The following is a 21,513-nucleotide window of genomic DNA, read 5'->3' as shown; positions in this document are numbered from 1 at the left end:
AAATTATTGGGACTACATCAAAATAAAAAGCTTTTGCACGGTGAAGGAAACCATCAACAAAACAAAAAGACAACCTACTGAATGGGAGAAGGTATTTGCAAATGACATATCCAATAAGGGGCTAATACCCAATATATATAAAGAATTTATACAACTCAACACCAACAAATAAACAATTCAATTAAGCAATGCACAGAGGACCTGAAGAGATATTTTTCCAAAGAAGACATACAGAGGGCCAACAGACACATGAAAAGATGCTCAACATCACTAATCATCTGGGAAATGTAAATCAAAACCACAATGAGATATCACCTTACACATGTCAAGAATGGCTAAAATCAAAAGGACAAGAAATAACAAGTGTTGGTGAGGATGTAAAGAAAAAGGAACTCTCGTGCACTGTTGGTAGGACTGTAAATTGGTACAGCCACTATAGAAAAAAAATATGGAGGTTCCTCAAAAAATCAAAATTAGGTCCAGTAATTCCACTACTGGGTATTTACCCAAAGAAAATTAAAACATTAATTTTTTAACAATATATGCACTCCTATGTTTATTGCAGCATTATTTATAATAGCTGAGATTTGGAAGTAGCCAAAGTGTCCATCAATATATAAGGAAGATTTCAATGGATAGATAAGGAAGATGTGGTATATACATATATGGGAATATTATGCAACCATAAAAAAGGATGAGGTCCCGCCATTTCAAACAACATGGACAGACCTGGAGAGCATTATGTTAAGTGAAATAAGTCATACTGAGAAAGACAAATATAATATGACTCCACTCATAAGTGGAATCTAAAAAACAAAACAAATGAATAAATAAAAAGCAGAATGAGCCCTATACATACAGAGAACAAACTGATGATTGTTGATAGGGTCAGGGGAAGTGGAGTGTGGGGCAAAATGGGTGAAAGGGAGTGGAAGATACAGGCCTTCAGTTATGGAATGAATAAGTCATAGGAATAAATGTCACAACATAAGGAATACAGTGAATGATATTATAATAGAGATATAATGGGACAGATAGTTAGGTACACTTATGGTGAATATAGCATAATGTATAAACTTATTAAATCACAAAGTTATACACCTGAAACTAATGTAACATTGTGTTTCAACTATACTCAGATAAAAAAATTATAACTAAATAGTTTGGGTTTTTTTTAAGATTTTATTTATTCATTTGAGACACAGAGATAGAGAGAGAAAGCATGAGCAGGGAGAGAGGCAGAGGGAGAGGGAGAAGCAGGCTCCTCGCTGAGCCAGGAGCCCAATGTGGGGCTCGATCCCAGGACCCTGGGATCATGACCTGAGCCGAAGGCAGACGCTTAACCATCTGAGCCACCCAGGCTCCCCATAACTAAATAGTTTTAAAAGATAAGGGTGCCTGGCTGGCTTAGGTGGTAGACTCTTGATTTAGGGATTGTGAGTTTGAGCCCCATGTTAGGTGTAGAGATTACTTTAAAAATTAAAAAAAAAAATGGCCTTCAGAAATTGGCCTTTTCTGAATTCTGTAAAAAATTAAAACAAAACAAAAACCAAAAAATATTGACACATACAGAGAGAAAAAAATATTGAAAGGATATATATTAAAATGTTAAGTTTCATTGTTGGAAGTACATAATGTTAACCTTCTTTGTCTTTAATTTTATATGACAGCTATTTTTAATTTTGGAAATAGAAACAAGTTAAAAATTTTAGAAAAGTAATTGAAAATTGTGGTCATTTGAAAATTAAGAAATAAAATACAAATTTATAAAGCAAGAATATGGAAATCATAAAAATAAAATATGAATAAATGAATATAAAAGCAGATGAAGCAAAATTTCCTCAGATTAATAAATCCAAGAACTAATTCCTAGAAATATTGAAAAAAATAGGGGTGCCTGAGTGGCTCAGTCGGTTAAGCGTCTGCCTTCGGCTCAGGTCATGATCCCAGGGTCCTGGGATTGAGCCCCACATCGGGCTCCCTGCTCTGCGGGAAGCCTGCTTCTCCCTCTCCCACTCCCCCTGCTTGTGTTCCCTCTCTCGCTGTGTCTCTCTCTATCAAAAAAATAAATAAAATCTTTAAAAAAAAAAAAAAGAAAAAATAGGTATGTATAATCAAATAAAACTGAAAGAAATCCAATGAGAAGAGGAAAAGTCTAGATATAGATATTTTAAATTAGAATAGTGCCTGGAACATAAAATCCTCTAAGTTTTTTTTTTTTTTAAGATTTTTATTTATTTATTTAACAGAGAGAGAGACAGCATAAGTAGGCAGAGTGGCAGACAGAGGGAGAGGGAGAAGCAGGCTCTCCGCCGAGCAGGGAGCCCGATACGGGGCTCGATACAGGGCTTGATACGGGGCTCGATCCCAGGACCCTGGGATCATGACCTGAGCCGAAGGCAGCCGCTTAACCAACTGAGCCACCCAGGCGCCCCAAAATCCTCTAAGTGTTTGATGAATGTGTTGAATGAGAACTATACACAGCACATGCTTACATACTTGAGTATCTCTATTTAAATGGACATTTTTTAAAGAAAAACATAAATGTCAAATTTGACCCACAATGAAATTGGAAAACAGAAGAAAATAACAATAACATAAATTGTGAAACATTTCTAAAATTACTTCCAAAAAATACTCAGTCCAGATATTTGAATCAATTACTTCTTTCAAAGTTCCAAAAAGCAAATACTTTTCGCGGTGAAATTCGTATGTTACTCAAGTTCCTAGAAAAGCATGAAAGCTTTCTAATGCGTTTTTATTAAATTAGCCATAACCTTGACACCAAAACCCGACAGATAAAGCACCCTACACAGCTGTGTCTTCTATTTCTCTTAAGAATGTTCTCTGTCTACCCCACTCCATGAACTAACTCCCTGCCCAATTCCACTGCATCACTTGGGGTCCCAGCAGGTAACAGATGGCGCAGCTGAGAACTTGGAACTTGGAGGAGGCTTTCTAATGAAGGAGCTGTTTACTGAGGTGTGGGAGGGTTAAGGGAAGAACACGTGATTTTGAGGCACATAGGAACTAGCAATATTTGGAAGCATTTATGGCTCACAGGCCTGGGAAGGGACAAATGAGGAAAAAGTGTTAGAGCTCTGTTAAGAGCTGAGGTCATGGAAGAGGGGCCGATTGACAGAAACTATAATTTTGGAGAGATGTAGGCACAAAGCAGAGCTCCAGCAACACCAAGGAGGAAATGGAGGAGGGAAACTACTACACTAAATTCTTTGCCCTCTCCTGTCTTCCAGACTTCAGCGAGTGCTCTTCATAGGCTGACTCCACAAGAAGGCTGAAGGCCAAGGAGCCCAGGTGATATGTTGGGCACAGAGCAGGGCGGCTGAGGGCCACGAATCAATGAGGGAGCGCTGTCAAAGAGAAAAACCGGACATTCCCCCGACCACTCCCACCACTGGCTTTAAGAGCTGTGGCAAGGAGAAATCGTCTGGGACCTGGCACGGTAAGTTTACGATCAAAGCCTGAACACCTTCCTTGCTCTGAGACATTCTCAGAAATGTTCCCCAAACTTTTTTTCACCCACCCTGAGCCACTTACCCGGACCTTCTTGCCTGCAGCAACTGTGCCACCTCGGAAATACTGATTTCAAGCATGACTTGCGTTTATAATATATTATCTCTACCCAAAGATGACACATCCAAACAATTCTTCCAACAAATGAAGCTCTGCAACACATACCCCCCACCCCACCCCCTGGCACACACACATATGCTCCCTCGCAAACAGATTTACTATTCACCACTGTTTTTCTGTCCTCACTTGCCTGTTTTTTCAGGTTAGAGTCTATGATCCCAGGATTTTAATCCCTCTCTTAACACTCTTCGGCTTCTTGCTTCCTTTGGAGCTTATTGGCAAGAACCGTAAAGGGTCTAACTCTGTTCATTACTTGCAAGTTAACCAGTTAACCTGCCACGATTTCATGGATGCTGGCAGAAGACACAGCCTCCTGGAGCAGAGGTAAAGAAGAGTTTTATTCCTCAGCAATAGTGGTAGCCAGATTCTCAGCATTTTTCCTCCGGGTCCCTGAGCCCCAGTTCGCACAGGGTGACACCAAAAAGTTGGATGACGCCTGCACGTTCAGTGGGCGGCATTACAGGAGAGGAGCCCTAATCTTAGGGAACCTGAATCAGGTGTAATGAGCAGGAAACATGCCCATTATATTCAAGACATGATCTTTATTATGCTGGAGAGTAAGCATGCCAGCCTTTTACTCTGGAGGGAGAGAGTCTCTTATTTCTATTTTCTGAGCCCTTTTACTACACAAGCATCCCTGGAAAGATAGTCCAGAACAAATTATAGTCAGTGCTGCCACTCACAATCTGTGTAGAATGGAGAATTTCCCCCCAAAACACATCTGTGCCTGTATCCAAGCAGTCAGAGAAACTGCTAGAGAAGTCAACCAGTTAAACGGAGAGGTCTCTTTCTCTTGCATCACCACTCCCTCCCTTTTTACTGGATTCTGACCATCAGCCTACAAACTGTTCCATTTTTCACTTTAAAAATAAAAACTCAACTTCCCCTCCGTCGATCACTTAATCTCTCTGCTTTTCTTCAGAGCAAAACTTCCTCAAACAGATTGATTATACTCATTCTTTCTGCTTCTTTACCTTTGCTTTATTCTATTGGTCTCTCTACCCAATATTCTTTTTTTCCTTAAAGATTGATTGATTGATTGATTGATTGATTTGAGTGAGAGCGAGGGGGCTAATTTAATTTAATTTTATTTTATTTTATTTCTCTGAATGTTCCCTTTCAATATCCTTTACTGGAACTTCCTTCTTTGTGTACAGGGCTGGGGAGTCACATAGGGCTGCCTGCCCCCCTTAGATGGGCCACAAATTTGGTTTAATGCTCTGTTGTCACCATATTGAAATTTTTAATAATTTTTGAACAAATGGCTCTGCATTTCTATTTTGCAGTGGACCCCATAAATGATAGGGCAGGTCCTATGTATCCACTCTGAAATATGGTAGGGCTTTAAGGCTGTCTTCTCCCTCCACATTCACTTCCAAGGTAATTTTATCTAGTTCGATGGTTTTAAATATCATCTTTATTTTGGCCACCGCTGTTTTTTTTTTTTTTTTTTAAGATTTTATTTATTTATTTATTTGACAGAGAGAGACACAGTGAGAGCAGGATCACAAGCAGGGGGAGAGGGAGAAACAGGCTTCCCGCGGAGCAGGGAGCCCGATGCGGGGCTCGATCCCAGGACCCTGGGACCATGACCTGAGCCGAAGGCAGACGCTGAACGACTGAGCCACCCAGGTGCCCCAACCGCTGTAAGTTTTATCCCAGCACAAAATTCTCCCCTGAGTTGCTCATGTATGTCACATATCTCCACTTGGATGACTAATGCCCATCTCAAATTTTTATGTCCAAATAAAAGTTCTCTATTTCCCCTTCTCTGCAACATTTCCCTCTTCAGGTTCTCCCACCTGTGAATGACACTACTATTCACCAAATTATTGAAGCCGGAAGCCCAGGAGTCCTCCTTCAAGTGTCCCTTTTCTCAGCCCTTATAGAACCCCTAGCCAAGTCCATTCAGTTCTACCTCTACTTTGTATCTTGAGTCTCTTCACAACCCAATATATCCACTGCTCCCACTGCCTGGTCCATGTCATGGCCGTTTGTCCTCAGACAACTATAATAGCTTCCCTTCTTGGATTCTTTTCTCCATTTTTCTTTCCAGACGATTTATTCTCCCTAGAAAGGCAAGATCTTTTTTTTGTTTGTTTGCTTATTTTCTTAAATTTTGTATTTTAACACAATTCAGAATTACAGACAAATCGGGCATCTGGGTGGCTCAGTTGGTTAAGCGACTGCTTTTGGCTCAGGTCCTGATCCTGGAGTCCCTGGATCGAGTCCCGCATCGGGCTCCCTGCTCGGCAGGGAGCCTGCTTCTCCCTCTGACCCTCCCCCCTCTCATGTGCTCTCTCTCTCTCATTCTCTCTGTCTCAAATAAATAAATAAAATCTTTAAAAAAAAAAAAAAGAATTACAGACAAATAGCAAAAGCAGTATAAAAAATTCCACATATCCAAGATTTCCCAAATGGTAACATTTGGCCACATTTATTTTATCAATCACCCTCATGAGAGAGATGTGTTACATATATGTTACATATATACAAAAACATGCATATATACATATATATAATTCTCTATTGTTAGTTTTTCCAAAATATCATTTGAGAGGTCGCAGATATGAAACCCATTTACCCCTAAACACAGCAGTGTGGATTTCCCTAAAACAAGAATATGCTCTCAGTTAAAATCAAGAAATTCACTTTGATACAATACTATTATCTAATCCACAGGCCTAACCAAACTTGGCCAATTGCTCTAGTAATAACTTATAGAAAAACTTTATTTTCTGGTCCAGGAACTCGGCCAGAATTCATTTTGCATTCAGTTGTCATGTTTCTTCACTTTCTTTAATCCAGAACACTTTGTCCTGCCAAAAAAATAAGAAAGTGCTCAAAGAATAATGGAGACATGTCAAAGGACATGGATGCCAGCTTAAAGAGGCTACTATTGGTCAAATCTGGGACAATGAGAGCATTAAAATAACTCATTTTAAGATTTGCTTGTGTAAAACTTTGGCTCAGAAACAAGCAATGGAAGCCATAGGTGAGGTCCTAAATATTTGTTCTGATGGCTTAAGTGGCAGGAGAGGCAGTAAGGATACGGGGTGGGTTGTAGCAATAGTCCCTGTACCAAGCAAGTACTGTGGTACCCTGAGAAGTGGCCATTAGCCTAATTACTGCTCCTCCTACTGTCTCAGTGACTCTGAGATTTTCTGCCTCCCTTAATAAATCTCTTTCTCTTTCAGCCAGTTGGAGTGGATTCTGTTGTCTGCAACAGGGAAAGAACATATATCATGAAGGAGGACTATTATGTATAAAACGTTTGTTTAGATGAAGCAGAGGGTACACCTGATTTTGTCCTAAATGGTGAGTAGTATTTGAGTTTGATAAAATGCAGAAAAAGCAGTCCCGGTGAAGGAAGGACATGTAAGTGGGAACGTGCAAAACGCATGTGGGAACAATGAGTAGTTTCATTTGGCCAGAGTAGCACAGAGGAGAAAAAGCTGGAGAAGAAAATCAAAAGATGGTTTTGGACCAGATTTGTAAGGTATCGAGTGGCAGAATAAGAACTTCATTCTGAAATAAATTAATCAATTAGTTCACTGTGTGTTAACAGGAAGCCAGCTATTTCTCAATTGCTTAGGATTACTCTGTTTCCATAACACATAAAGGAGGTTGTAAAGCTTAGACATTCCTGGTTTCTGCTATAAATCTCTCTCTACCTGACCATATAACAGAGAACCATAAACTCAGCACCACCAGGCCAAATGCAGCCTGCCACTATCTTTTATTTGGGAAGTTCAGTTTATTTCTTTTTTTTTTTTCTTCCTCAGTTCAAGCTTAATAGAAACAACAAAAGACAAAAAGTGATGCCCTACTACTGTATGTAAGAGTTGGCCTGCCCTATAACAGCTCAGGCCATTCTCTCCAGAGGAAGAAAGGCTGGCCTCCCCAACCCCTGCAGGAAAGGCCTGTCCTGTCTCCATACCACATCTGCACAGAGTCTAAAGTCTTATGTTCTAAGCATGACAATAGTACAAAAGAGATTTTGTTTTCATGGCTACCCACTGCAGCCCAGCCCTAAAATGACCCGGCGCTCACTTCTGCTTAGAGAAATATTCTTTGCTCTTCTGATGGTATCACTGCCAGGCTTCCAGCCAGCTGGGCACACTTCCCCATGCTTGTCAGTAAACTGGAAGGCCTGAAACCAGTCGCAGAGTCTCATCCACAGAGCGGCCAACAGGAAGGTCATTTACCGTGATCTGCCTAAGGATACCTTTATTATCAATGATAAAGAGGCCCCTGAACGAGATGCCTTCATCAGCCTTTAAGACTCCATAGTCCTGAGCAATGGTACGCTTGGGGTATGATACCAAGGGAATGTTCATGGGTCCCAGTCCTCCTTGTTTCTTGGGTGTGTTGATCCATGCCAGGTGACAGAAATGAGAATCCACAGAAGCACCAATCACTTGAAGGTTGAGTTTCTTAAATTCTTCTGCCCCATCACTGAAAGCAATGATCTCCGCAGGGCACACAAAGGTGAAGTCAAGAGGGTAAAAGAAGAACACAATGTATTTTCCTTTGTAGTCAGATAGGCTGAGGTCTTTGAACTGGCCATCTGGCATAACAGCCGTGGCTTTGAAGTTGGGGGCAGGATGCCCAATTTTGGCATTTCCTGAAGACATCTTGCTGTCGGCAGCTCGGAGAACAAAAACGCCGAAGACAAGGCAGGAAGAAGACACCAGTTCAGTTTATTTCTAATGAATTTGAATTTGACTGTCTTTAGGAGGGATTTGAGCTCTCCAGTGTAGCATTCCCTACATTCCCATTTGACTATTGAATAGCCTTTGGGTCTGGATGAAGTTCTTTTGAGACAGCCAAATTTGTATAGGAGAGCCTGGTCTGCTGATGGTTAAGATGCTTCTAATATGTTTGATGGATATTCCATCTGGACATCCCGATCTTTGAAACTTACACTGTATCTTTTATATTGAAGAAACCTCCTGTGTAATGAGGAAAATAACATGTAATGTGTCCAAATGTTCACTGTTTGTCTGAAAATTTGTATTACATATTATCTTACTGATTTTTAGCAAAAACCCTGTTTAGTATGTATTAATGCATCCATTTTATACTGGATGAAATTGAAGTTCAGAGATACTGAGGGATTTTCTCAGCTCACATAATCACTAAGCAGCCAAATCAGACTTCAAACACAATTCTTTTGTTTTACCCCCAAGGACAGTTTTGCTCCTCTCATTTTCTGATTAATTAGGATAGATGTATTCAGCCATTTACAAGAGGATGCATCCAAAGTGTGACCTGACCTGTTGAGATGGACTTGAGCATATGAGGAAAAGTAGATCTATCCAGCTATTCACCCTCCAACTCACCCTTCTCTGTGTCCACCACACAGACAAGGTAGCTGAGAATCCCTCTCTCAACTTCTACTTCTCTCAGCCTTCATGTCTTCTGGCTTCTTTTCCTATTTTCAGATTCCAAAGATATTTCTAAGCACTTCCTCCTGTCCTAGACAAGTTTATATGCCAAATATTATGTGGAGGGTCGGGAGAGGGAGCAGAGAAGTAGTTTCTTCCAGGCTCTGTCTCTTCTAGGACTCTTTCTGGGCCTCTCATAGGAGAGAGCTAATGTAAAAAGAAAATACAAAAAAACACACAGAAATGTCTTTCCTACTTGGTTTTAAATACCCTACGGGGATTAGTATTCAACCATATTCTAGAACAAGCCAGTGTTGCAATAGTCACTCAAAAGCCTGAATCACATACACATGTAAAATGTGAATTCAGTCCCACAGTCGTCCGCATCATCAGGGTTTTGTTTTTAGAACACTGATGTTGCCCGTTAAGAAAATCCCTTTCATCAACAGGAATGCAGGAACTCAAACTAAGTCTGTTTAAAAAATATTTTGGACCAATATTACTATGTTAATGCTCTTGTCATGATTACAGTAATATATATTAAATTGAACTCAGCATTTCCACTCTCAAAGAATTGACTTGAATCCATCAGCCTGTTCTAATCTTTTAGCTGTATAATTTCTCCTAAATTGGGTCACAGGTGGGTGCCTAAATACTTCTTCAGGTCTAATGAATGTTCTTTTAGACCATTCTTAAATGCATCTGGTTTCCATATATTTAACTACTACCTCAAAAAACAGAGCATAAAAACATTAAATGCTGGGAAGTGGATTCTTAAAAGAACTTGAAAGTCCATGCTGGGTTACTTTAGATATACCTGCTGGGAATAAAAGAGAGGGTACAGAGAGGCCTGTTGGGCAGGTGGCTCTCCTAAAATGGAGTTTATTAAACCACATTCATGACTATTAAAGTTAAGGTTACAGGTTTTATAGATGGAACCTTTTCAGAAATACTATCTGTGAAACTTGGCAGAATATTTAGCAAAATCCCATAGACTATTCTTGAAGATGAGATAAAGACTGAATCTGAAGAAAAAAATTCAAAGTTGGTAGAACAACTGTGCTCAAAATGTGAACACTGGAGCTTTTTTCTATCTCTTAACTCAGCTATATTTCACAGAGGCCATGTTTTACCAGGATAATTTCCTACTCAATCCCAAAGGGCAGATTTATACTTAGTTATCATTGTTTCACTTTATCATATATAAAGAGACAAGATTTGATCCTTCAAAAACTAAATGTATATAAAGCAGACTGATCTGTCAAAATATCTCTGGTTTATTTTGCTTTTTCACCAAAACATTCTGTGTGGGTCATGCATATGTCAATGGGATCTTGCTTCTGCCCTGCTACAGAAGGGTGCTCTTGAACCAAAACCTCAAGTACACAGAATGAACCCTGCTTTACTTCTCCCCAGAGCTTCACAAAAAGTCTTCCTTCAAACAGGCTGATCCATCCCACAAAGACAACTTTTTGTATCTTTTTTTTTTTTAAGTAAACTCTATGCCCAGCATGGGGCTTGACCTCATCACCCTGAGATTAAGTCATATGCGCTCCCGACTGAGCCAGCCAGGTGCCCCAAAGACATTTTTTTTTTAAAGATTTTATTTATTTATTTGAGACAGAGAGAATGAGAGAGACAGAGAGCACATGAGAGGGGGGAGGGTCAGAGGGAGAAGCAGACTCCCCGCCGAGCAGGGAGCCCGATGCGGGACTCGATCCCGGGACTCCAGGATCATGACCTGAGCCGAAGGCAGTCGCCTAACCAACTGAGCCACTCAGGCGCCCCAAAGACAACATTTTTAAGCCACCCTTTACCGAGTGCCTCCTATAGACCAGGCACTGGGGTCAGTACTGCACAAATGGGCTTTCATTTAATCTTCAGACAATCCGGTGAGTTAAGTATTATGTCTTCAAAAATGCTGAAAGCGTGGCACAGAGAGATTTAAATTGTTTATACTAGATAACTCAGGAACTGAGGGGTGGAGTTTATTAGCCGAACACAGTGAACCATGAAGCTGCAATGACTTCCCAGGGGAAGAAATGGAGCCTGGGCGCAAGAAGCCGTCGGCCGCCTTGAGGATTCCCCCAGGGAAATGCAAGAGCAGCAGCTAATGCTGTAGCAGCACGGACAGGTGCTTTAGAGAGGCTTCGAGTTGGGTCACCCGATGTTAGATAGGACTCTTTTGGTGATTTGCAATGTTGGTCAAGCTCCAAAGGCCATAAGCAGTCGGCTCCAGACCATCTATGTGGAACTGGCCAAGAAACCCTGAGTCCAGTTTTGTGATGCTCAGTGCATTGCTTGTGTCCAGGCTACATGAAGCAGATGAGTGTGATGAGGTTGGGATGAAGCTCTCCAGGGACGATTCTTTAGAGGACAGCTGCGAGATTGTTGCCAGACTTGGCCGCCACTGCGCTGTTCAAGCCCTGTGAAGGTGACTTCAAAGGAACTGGTTTAAAATTTTGTCACAGTTCTTAGAAAAATCAAAGCCCAAAGGTCAGATGCTGGCCAGGGATACCCAGTCTACAGTGAAATGGGCTTTCTGGAGCTGTCTACACTCTCCCCACAATGGGGCTGTTGTGGACTTGAACTCCTGGGAACTCTCTGAGGAGTGTGCTGATCCCAGCCAAGGCGCAGAGCCTTCAACCTGCGGAGCAATTGCCTACATCAAGGGAACTGCTGGGGGGAGCTCTAGAAGGGGGAGGAGGGCACCTCCAAATACCCACAAAAGCACCAACCAGTAAAGAATGATTAGGTGTTGGGGTGCCTGGGGGCTTAGTTGGTTAAGCATCCAACTCTTGGTTTCAGTTCAGGTTTGATCTCAGCATCATGAGATCCAGCCCCTCCTCTGTGCTCAGTGGGGAGTCTGCCTCCCCTCTCCCTCTGGCCCCACCCCATGCACCCGCACACACTCTCTCTAAAATCAATAAATAAATCTTTAAAAAACAACACAAAACAAAGAAGAATGATTAGATGTCTGACATCCCAGAGAGATGGGTGAAACTGTGCCCATCAAACAGCCCCCCCCACCCCCGCCATGCCAGAACCCTTCCCCTTCCCCTCTAGTCTCTGATGCAGATTTATAAATGAGGAGAAAAAGCAGCCAGGCAGTTTGGGGGAAAGGAGGAGAATCAATTGACCATGCCCTTTCCTCCATTGCAGGTTGCTAGCCTGGCTTGAGCCCAAGGAGTCGGATGGGGTGGAGTATAGAAATTTTAAATGGAAGGAGGGTTTGGAGTTCTAACATTAGTTTAGACTGGATAGTTTATTGTCCTAAAAATTAAGACTTTTCGTGTTACTATTTAGAGTGTGCACAGAAGCTATGGGATCTAGGTAAAACTTCACTCAGGAACAGAGTAGAAACGAGCCAACAGAGTGGGTTGGCAGATGCAGTGGTGTGGAAAAAGGAAATAATGATAAAATGCACCCCTAAAAATTATAACTTATTTTAGAAACTGGCTAGAATTGGAACAAATCCTTGATCAATTCTTCACATACCAAGACCCCAGCTCTGCTCTTAATTACCTGACCAGTCCCCATATCCACTGGATTTGGTTTTTAACTCTGCCTTACTCCATCCCTTGTATTTTGTATTCTCTTACATTTTCTTGATTTCCACCTTTGGTTTTCTGGCTCTTTCTCTGACCCTCCTGCTTCAATTATCTGATTCTATTCATCTCAGAGTTCACGGTGGAATCCAAAACCAAATCCATTGTTCTCATTATTGACCCATACCTGGAGGTGAGTCTAGTTCCTGGTCTTAACTCCTTCAGTTTTCTTCTGTCCCCCAAAATTTGTTAATTGGATTATTCTCAGACATGATCAGAGAAATGGCATTCAAGTGATAAAATACAAACTGGCCAAACCAGCACAATGACCTGTTTAACCTCCCATCAATGAGGGATGTGAATAATTCCTGAAGAATCATTTTCTATATATTTTCCCACTTGGTTTTTCTTTTTACTAATGCATTATTGCATTTTTGCCATGAAAAGAGTTCCCTCTGCACCTTCAAATAAACAAATGTTTACCATTTACTCAGCTTCTGTGATGGGCTAATACTTTCATGTAATCATTTCTAACCTCACAATACCATCTGTTCAAGCAGGCATGATTTTGCTTGTCATACAGATAAGGAACCTGACTCAGAGGGTTTTCATGACTGGCCTAGTTCATGACAGAACTAGAATCCAATTCCATATTTTACTGATCCAGAAGCAACTAGAATTTGGTAAAATGTTGATTTAGAAATAATACATAACAGAGGTTGGGAGGATGGTGGTGAAATTCCAAAAGGCGTGTTTTGGGATTCATGAAGAATACTTCAAAATATTAACTGAGAAATGAGTTGGATAAAGGCACAGGGAGAGAACTTGTCTTTGGCTAAGATCCCAGCCGTAGAAACTGCCAGACACTATAAATTAAAGCCAGCACTTGGACTCATCCCTGGTTACAGACAAATACCCGTGGTGGAGCACCACCAGAGGGACTGACCCCCCCAACTTCCTGCCTGTGTTGCTCTGGCTGACACCAGTTGGAATTTCAAGATTCATTCTCTAACTGAACATGGCAGGGTACACAGTCAAAGTCTCCCTCTCCAAACTCAAACTGAGTGCTTGTAGCTGATAAGTGAAGGGAGCTTTGAAGGCAGATAAGAAGCAGGGTTTTGCTTTCTTGTCACCGAGTGCTTGCTGTCTCAGCTGTGTGACTGCACTCCACTTCAGGGCCTGGCTGGGGGGAACTGTGATGGCCATTTTGTGTTAACAGGGAATTTCATGTAATACACGAGCCTTCTCAATGTTACATGTGATGTTTCTCTGTGACACCCATAGTGGGAGTTCCCCGAAGAGTAGCATTTTCTGCTCTGGCTCTGATTATGGTATAGTGTGTGTGGTGTGGGTGGAAAAGGACATTCAGGAGTCCAGTGATAAATTTGCAAGTTGTTTCCATGGCTACCAAGCTTTTGTGATCCTGGATATAAATCCTGCAGCAACAAATCTGTTTACCCATGATCTTTATAATCAATGACACTTTTAAGTCAATACTATATTTCAGATATTAATTCAGGAAGTATTTACAAGGCACATAACATGAGCCAAGAACCAGGCTCTGAGAGTACAGAGGTGAGCAGAATAGACACAAGTCCTGAACCTCACAGTCACCTTTCTGACTCTTGAATAGAATTTCAAGAGTCAGAATACTAGAATACTAGTCCACTATGGATTCTGCCTGGTAATGTTATTAATAGTAAAGTTAATAATTACATTTGAGTAACAAAATAAAATAGTACTGGATCATAGCCCAAAGCATAAAACAAATATCCATAGTCCATACGGATATGAATAAATGATTGAATAACTAAACAGGTGGGGAGAATTGGCAAATATCCCATGAAGAAGAATTCCAAATAAATTATGTAGTTACTCCACCCTCAAGGAGATGGAACATAACACCCCCTCTACTTAAGTATGGGCTGCTCATAGTGACTTCCTTCCAAAGAATACCATATGGAAAGGGGGTAAAAAAAAAAAAAAAGTAACTTTACAGGGATGAATCCTGACGAACACTACATTAGCCATTAGGTGATCAAGGTTAACACCAACAAAGATAAGTCATATTGATCGTGTGTACCTTTGATATGATGTGATGAAGATGGTGCTTTATCTCTGTGGTCTTCCTCCCCCAACCACATAACCCTAATCTAATCACAACAAATGCCCAAATTCCAATGGAGAGACAGTCTACAAAATACTCAGTACTGCCCAAAACTCTCAAGGTCATCAAAAACAAGCAAAGTCTGAGAAATTGTCACTGTCAAAAGGAACCTAAAGACTCTTGATGGCTCAATGTTATGTGGAACTATGGATGAGATCCTAGAACAAGGAACAAGAAAAAGGGCATTATATAAAGACTAAGAAAATATGAATGAAGTATGGACTTTATAAATTAATAATAATGTTTTGATACTGGTTCATTAATTGTAACAAATGTATCATACTGACATAAAATGTTAGTAATAGGAGAAACTGGGAACTCTATGTATTACCTTCACAATTTTTAAATCTAAAACTGTCCTAAAATAAAAAGTTTATTTTTTTAAGGAAAAAAATTAGTTCAGTTCCTTTTATAGTTTCCAAGTTACTTTCCTATCCACCAGCATATTTTAACTTCATCAGTTCAATAGAGAATGGAGCCCTCTATTGTGCTAAGTACTCTTCAAGACACACAGAAATTGGCCCTAATCCAAAGAGCATATAATCTAGCATTGAACATGGATAGGAGTGTTGGCCTGGCTAGTAGTATAATGCCCATTTTATAGGTAACTGGGCAGTAGCTTAGAGAGATTGAGATTTGCCAAATCTATGTAACTTTTAAGAGTCAGAGCAAGAACTCAATAGTATATTTATAAATACAGATTTATTTCTTTTTCCATTAAATTAAATTTACAACCGGAAGTAATATTACCTGAGAGACTCCATCATAACATGGATCTCCAAGACCATGTTAACATGGGTGCCAGTTTATAAAGATGAGAAAATGTCCTTTATTTCATGTCCTTGTCCCCTAGGAACTGAGCATGCTCTGCAGGTTCAGACCTCCTAGAGTTCTTATCCCTGAAATTCCTTAATTGATATAAAACAAAACGACTTGATTTAATACTCTACTCTATGGTCTGTATATCCCAATCCTTTAATCAAATGACATTCTACCAAGTTGAATTCAGATAGCATAATATATGCTCTGGAATTCCTTTGTTTCAAAAGTACATATGCTGAAATTCCAAGTGCTTACTTACAAAGATAGCAAAGCAGAGTAACACAATGGAAATATCACTGGTTTGGACTTGAAGACATAGATTCAAATTCTAGCTTGGACACAGTCTAGTTTCATTATTTTGATCAAGTTATATCCATATCCTTTCTGAGTAATAATTTCTTCATCTGTAAAATGGGAATAATATCACTTACTTAGGGGTGTTTGGAGGTGTGTGTGAGCACCAAATTCAAAACCTGATGCAAAGTAGGGGTTCAATAAACATTATTGTTAGAAACTTGCTAGGGGATGAGGTACATGGGGGAGAGCAGAGAAAGAACAGCAATGAGATAAAGATGAGAAAGTTCTTATTATAGAATTGTCCAGAGAAATGGTCATCAGACATATAGAATATAAACAAATTTTCACAAAAAGGGAATAATAGGGTAATTTGAATTGACATGGATCTCTTGACCCATTGGGTCAAGAGGGGTTGAGATTCTCTGAACATTTGAGGCCTGGAAGATAATCCTAAATGCTTGAGCATATTTCTGTCAAAACAAGAGCAAATAATTTCTTCTTCGTGTCTGACAACTTGGAAAATCACATAATCCAATGTGCTAATCTAGAGGATGAGCCTTTTTATTAATAGCTCTTGTTCACATGCCAGCTCAATATTCACAACTATGCCCAAAAGTAGTGCCAGAAGGTTGTACAAGCTCTTTCATTAAGTTAAATGTAATTAAATCCCAGACTTTTTACATTATAAATGGTGTCTCCTTATGTTCCTTAAAACTAAAGTGTACAAAGAGGATAAAATCCCACGTATCTGGTCCTGTAGCGAAGGTTCTCTAAACATTGGCTCTGCAGCCTCCTCCTGGATCCTGTGTGTGAGGGAGACGGTGAGCAATGACACATGACTTGTAGGGCATCCTTCTCCTTGCAGAGGATGGAAGAGAAAGCTTTCAAAGGCTGTTTCCTCACCTCTGATTCCCCAGTACTTTTCCCTCTAAAACATTCTTCTGACCTTCAGCATTTGAGGCATAAGGTTTGGAATATGAAATTCTACCACCTATTTTTCTGTTTGGAAGTTGCTGCTTTTCATTTAAATGTTGAATTTATTTTCTGTATGCAAGTTTTAGAGCCCTAGGCCATGAACATTTTCAAAATAAATCAGCTCAATAATAAACATGCATAATTCCCATTATAGGTAATGATCTGTATGGCTTAGGGCTGCCAAGTTGAGCCCCAGATCAACCCCCAAAACTGTTTTGAAGGCCTAATATGTATAGAGGCATTACTGGTGCTGATCCCAGCCGTATGAGGTCAGTGTTTCAATTTCCCTGACAGCAGCTTCACTGGCAGGACAAAGTGTACAGGGTTGCCAAAGCTAACACATCAGGTAGCTGGGCCTTCAAACAGATGTGTTCCCATTTCCTGTTATTCTCCCTCTGTCTTTCATTGGCAATTTCTATATGTGTACCAAGCCAAATTGTGATGCTGACTTGGATGTGCTCAAAGCCCCTTACAGTCCTTGGCCATACATGGCTGAACTTGAGAGTGGAATCTGACCCATAGTTTGAAGTAGTTGGAAACGTTTAAGGCTCCTTATTCCATGGCTGAATTATCAGTTTAATCTTGTCTAGTGTTATCAGGGGAGCTGAGAGTTGGGGTGGGGAGTAGTGGAAATGAACATTACCTGTCATTTGCCTCTCCTTAACTGGATTTTTGCCAAGTCCTAGACTGAGATTTTAGTCAGTTCATGCACCAGCTAAATGGCTACATCAAAATTACCTGAGATATATGCTAACAATACTGATTTCCTGACCCTACAGCAACCTATAAAATCAGACTTTCCAGTAGTGGGACCCTGGAATCTACATATTTTTAATCTTCAGATCAGCAATCAGGTTTGGGGATTCTCCAAGAAGGTACTCTATCACCCAACACATTCTTAGGGTATCTGAACTTGGCTCACGTTATGATTGATCTGGATCCTTCCCATGGCTCAGTTTTTATCTACAGCACAGTTCTAGTACCACAGTACTTTAAATCTTTCCAGTTCTAATATCGACTCCTGGAGAAGGCACAGGGCTAAATGGGAAATGGAGGAACCCAGCATTGAGCACCTGTTACACAGTAGTTTATTTGTGATTTAAAATTCTCTTCTACCATCTAAAGAAGATAGACCTCAGTGACTGAAGGGTCTCTTGTGAACTGAAAAGAATGATGTGTGGGGAATGACGTTTGGAAGGGATGGATAAAAGTTAAATTGAGCTGCACAAGAAAGGGAACAAGAGGGAGTGAATGGAGGCATTAGGTGCAGGAAGTGGGAGACTAGCCTGGAAACACAGGCCCTGGGGACAAGGAGGAAAAAGATCTGAAACTGAGAACCGGTCTGTGCATGATGAGAGAGCAGATCATGTTGCTCTAACAAAAACATCTCACCATGTAGTGGCTTAAATGAGATCGCTTATTTTGCTAGCACTTAACAGTTCAAGGATGACTAGTTGGGAACTCTAAACTTCTAATGTTGTTCGTCAGTATTCTTTAGACCACAGGAAATGGAAAAGAGTGCAAGATGAGCAGCTTTAGCTCTGAGAAGATGACAGGGCAATTGCACACATCACTGTTCATCCCCATGGGCCTGACTTGGTTCCTTGGTCACACCTGGATGCAAGGCAACTGGAATACGTCATCTCTAGCTGCACAGCCATGTTCTCAGCTAAAACTTGGAGGCAGCCATGTTCTCAGCTAAAACTTGGAGGCTTCTGTTGCTAAAAGGAAGAAAGGCCAAATGGATGTAGTGACACACTGAGCAGTCTCTGCCCACTTGGCAAGAGATAGCTAGTTGCAAGTTTGGGCAGGAAATGCTATATCCTGTGCTGTGTGAATGACTGCCTCTAACTTTCCCCCAATATATTTAGTAAAATACACATTGTTCACCAGTGTTTTGGAGTGGTTTCTTTCTACTAAAGGTAAGCAGCCAAGTTCTGCTTCAAAGTTGGCACCCTGGTGAACACAAAAGCTCCATCCAGGGATAGCGACAAATGGGTTGCATTATGTGTTGTCTTGTTTTGTCTTCACAACAGCTCCATTAAGGAGGTATCACCATCTCCTTATTAAAAGAGAAAATGGAGGCTCAAAATGTAAACAACAACTGGTAGCCACACATCTAGGAAGTGAAAAAGTTAGGATTCCAGCCAAAGAGTGCCTGATTCCAAAGCCCTTGCCCTATAGTGTGGTGCCCACTGCATGTGTTCCCTACTGGAACCTCCTGTCCTAAGGAAAGGAGCCTCATTGGGCCCAAGGATGTGGGTTATTTCACTCTATCCTGTTGTACATCTATTCTCCCTTTTTTTTTTTCCTCAGGTGACCAAACCTTCTACAAAGCAAACCCAAAACCACCTTAAGCAAATGGTTTTAGATAGGATAAAGACCCATTATTTAGTTTGGAAACTCAACCTTTTGAAAGCTCCTCCCACCCGTAGATTTGACAGTTAACCTTTAAAACATTTTAATTTAGCAAAGTTATAGGGAAAATTGGTAGAAATTTTTTCAGTACCTTTTCAGAGACATTCAAATGTGATGAATCATGACACAGTTACGTGTTGAATTTGTTTCCATAGATAATTAAGAGACACACATATCATGTTCCGGAGGTAAGAAAAATCTAAGGTTTCCATGACTCGCTGTTTCCATTAGTTAAAGAACTACTTTTAAAATAATGAGCATGCTTCCTAGCATGAATAACTTTGTTTCTGAGTTAACAGCCTACCCAAAAGGGTATAACATTTCTCTTGACAAATCCAGGGTTCTCCTGCCCATTAAAAACTAGCCATTCCATAAGAAGGCAGACTTGTCTTTCCACTGATGTACAAGAATCTTCTATGCACTATTTCCTCTGGTGGAGAAATGTGGGTATTTAATCAAAAGCTGGACACCAAAAGGCATAGACTAGGACTGTAGGGATTTAGAATTATACTCAGTGCCCTGATTCTCAACATAGAATTCTGAAAAAATCTACTCTCACAATGCCTTGCTAAAAAACAGGAAACAATCTCACTAGGGTCAGGAATTAAGGTCGTAGAAGAAATTATGAGACACTCTAAGAGCTTCCTTCTCAGCTCTGTTTGAAAGTGTTTATGTTTCTCAAAAGACAGATGAGGGTGCTGGGTGGCTCAGTCATTAGGCGTCTGCCTTCGGCTCAGGTCATGATCCCAGGGTCCTGGGATCGAGTCCCACATGGGGCTCCCTGCTCTGCAGGAAGCCTGCTTCCCTCTCTCCCACTCCCCCTGCTTGTGTTCCTACTCTCGCTGTCTCTGTCTCTGTCAAATAAATAAGTAAAATCTTAAAAAAAAAAAAAAGACAGATGATTTATTTAGATAGCGTCGGCATCAGCAATACCCTACATGGGGTCTGTGAACACTAATCTCTGAAGAGGGTCCCTAAAAATAATATTTTCGTGGTGAAAGTTGGGAATTCCATATTCCATCACACTGTTTGAGATACACAAGATATATCAACATATTAAGGCTCTACAAAAAAAAAAAAAAATCCCTTAATACTTACCTTTGTTTAATATAGTGTTTCCAAAACTTGTTTGACTATAGGATCCTAAAGAAAAAAATACTGTAATATCCTACCTCCCCTCCCAACCTGCCATACATTTTTCCACTTAGCAATCAAAATGATCTTTTGTAAAGCACAAATCAAATATGTCACCCTCCTTTTGCTCAGCAATGTCCAATGGCTTCACATCAACTCAGCATGGAAATCACAGTTCTGGCCAAGGTCCATAAAGTCCTACATGATCTGGTCTCTCACTTCTATCAATATCTGTGTCACATTTGCCTCCCTGGGCCACACCAACTGCCTTGCCATGTCTGAAATATGCCAAGCACTCTTTTGCCCTTTTGGGCTCTTCCCACTGCTATTGTTTTGCCTGGACCATTTTCCCCAGATATCTCTCAGCCTTTCTCACTGACCCTGTCCTGATCTCTGTTCAGATATCACACTAGCAGGACATTTTTACCATTTTATGTAACACATCATTTCTAAAATAGTAATCTCCTCTATTCTTTAGCCCTTTACCTTACCTTATTTTTCTTCAGAGTACTATTTACTACATGATATTACAGAATTACCAGTTTATTAGCTCATTTCTCCTCTCCTTCACTAGAATGTAAACTGTGTGAGCAGAGATCTTGTCTGTTTTATTTGCCTCTTTATCCCCAGCAACTATCTCTGACGTATAGCAGGTACTCAATAAATAAGCACTGAATGAATGAATGAATGAATGAATGAATGAATATATCACAGGACCAGCATCATCCCATGAAATACAGTCAGGAATTATTGATTCTCAAAATACCAAAACAAAAGGTAGATTTGATTAATTCAAACAATCAGCTAAATTTAAATAAGCAGGAAAAGAAAAAAACGTAAAACAAAAAAAATTATTTGGTTGATAAAACCAATCCAGAAAAAAATGCTTGAGCTAAACTTTTTTACTACATGAAGTTCCAGAACCATTCCACAAAAATAGCTTTTAATCTCTTTTTGCTGAAATGTAAGAGGTTCTAATTCCTTGGAGGAGACTTCCTACTTTTTTATAGATGGGAATTTTTCTGCTCACGAAACTGACCTAAAGTTACGTGAATTATAACCTGGCTTGATCTCCACTGGAGAATATTCAAAAATTCCATGACCTTCA

The 21,513-nt window shown here is 40.3% G+C and overlaps 1 protein-coding gene across 1 annotated transcript; it reads right to left on the bottom strand.

Annotated features, from left to right (window-relative positions):
• Positions 1-7,714: 7,714 nt before the first annotated feature.
• LOC123860497 (peroxiredoxin-1-like) lies at positions 7,715-8,321 on the bottom strand. Its single transcript, XM_045899193.3, has one exon. It carries the CDS (start codon positions 8,289-8,291, stop codon positions 7,791-7,793), a length of 501 nt encoding a protein of 166 aa, XP_045755149.1. The 5' UTR covers positions 8,292-8,321; the 3' UTR covers positions 7,715-7,790.
• Positions 8,322-21,513: the final 13,192 nt, after the last annotated feature.

The sequence above is a fragment of the Mirounga angustirostris genome, unplaced genomic scaffold (assembly GCF_029215605.1).
Source record: "Mirounga angustirostris isolate CCGP_5_RB_7025 unplaced genomic scaffold, mMirAng1.0.hap1 SCAF_4, whole genome shotgun sequence".
NCBI lineage: Eukaryota > Metazoa > Chordata > Mammalia > Carnivora > Phocidae > Mirounga > Mirounga angustirostris.
This window is presented reverse-complemented; position numbering and strand designations above follow the sequence as displayed.

Coding starts and splice junctions, on each gene's coding strand:
- LOC123860497 (XM_045899193.3), bottom strand. CDS start 8,291: ATGTCTTCAGGAAATGCCAAAATTGGGCATCCTGCCCCCAACTTCAAA.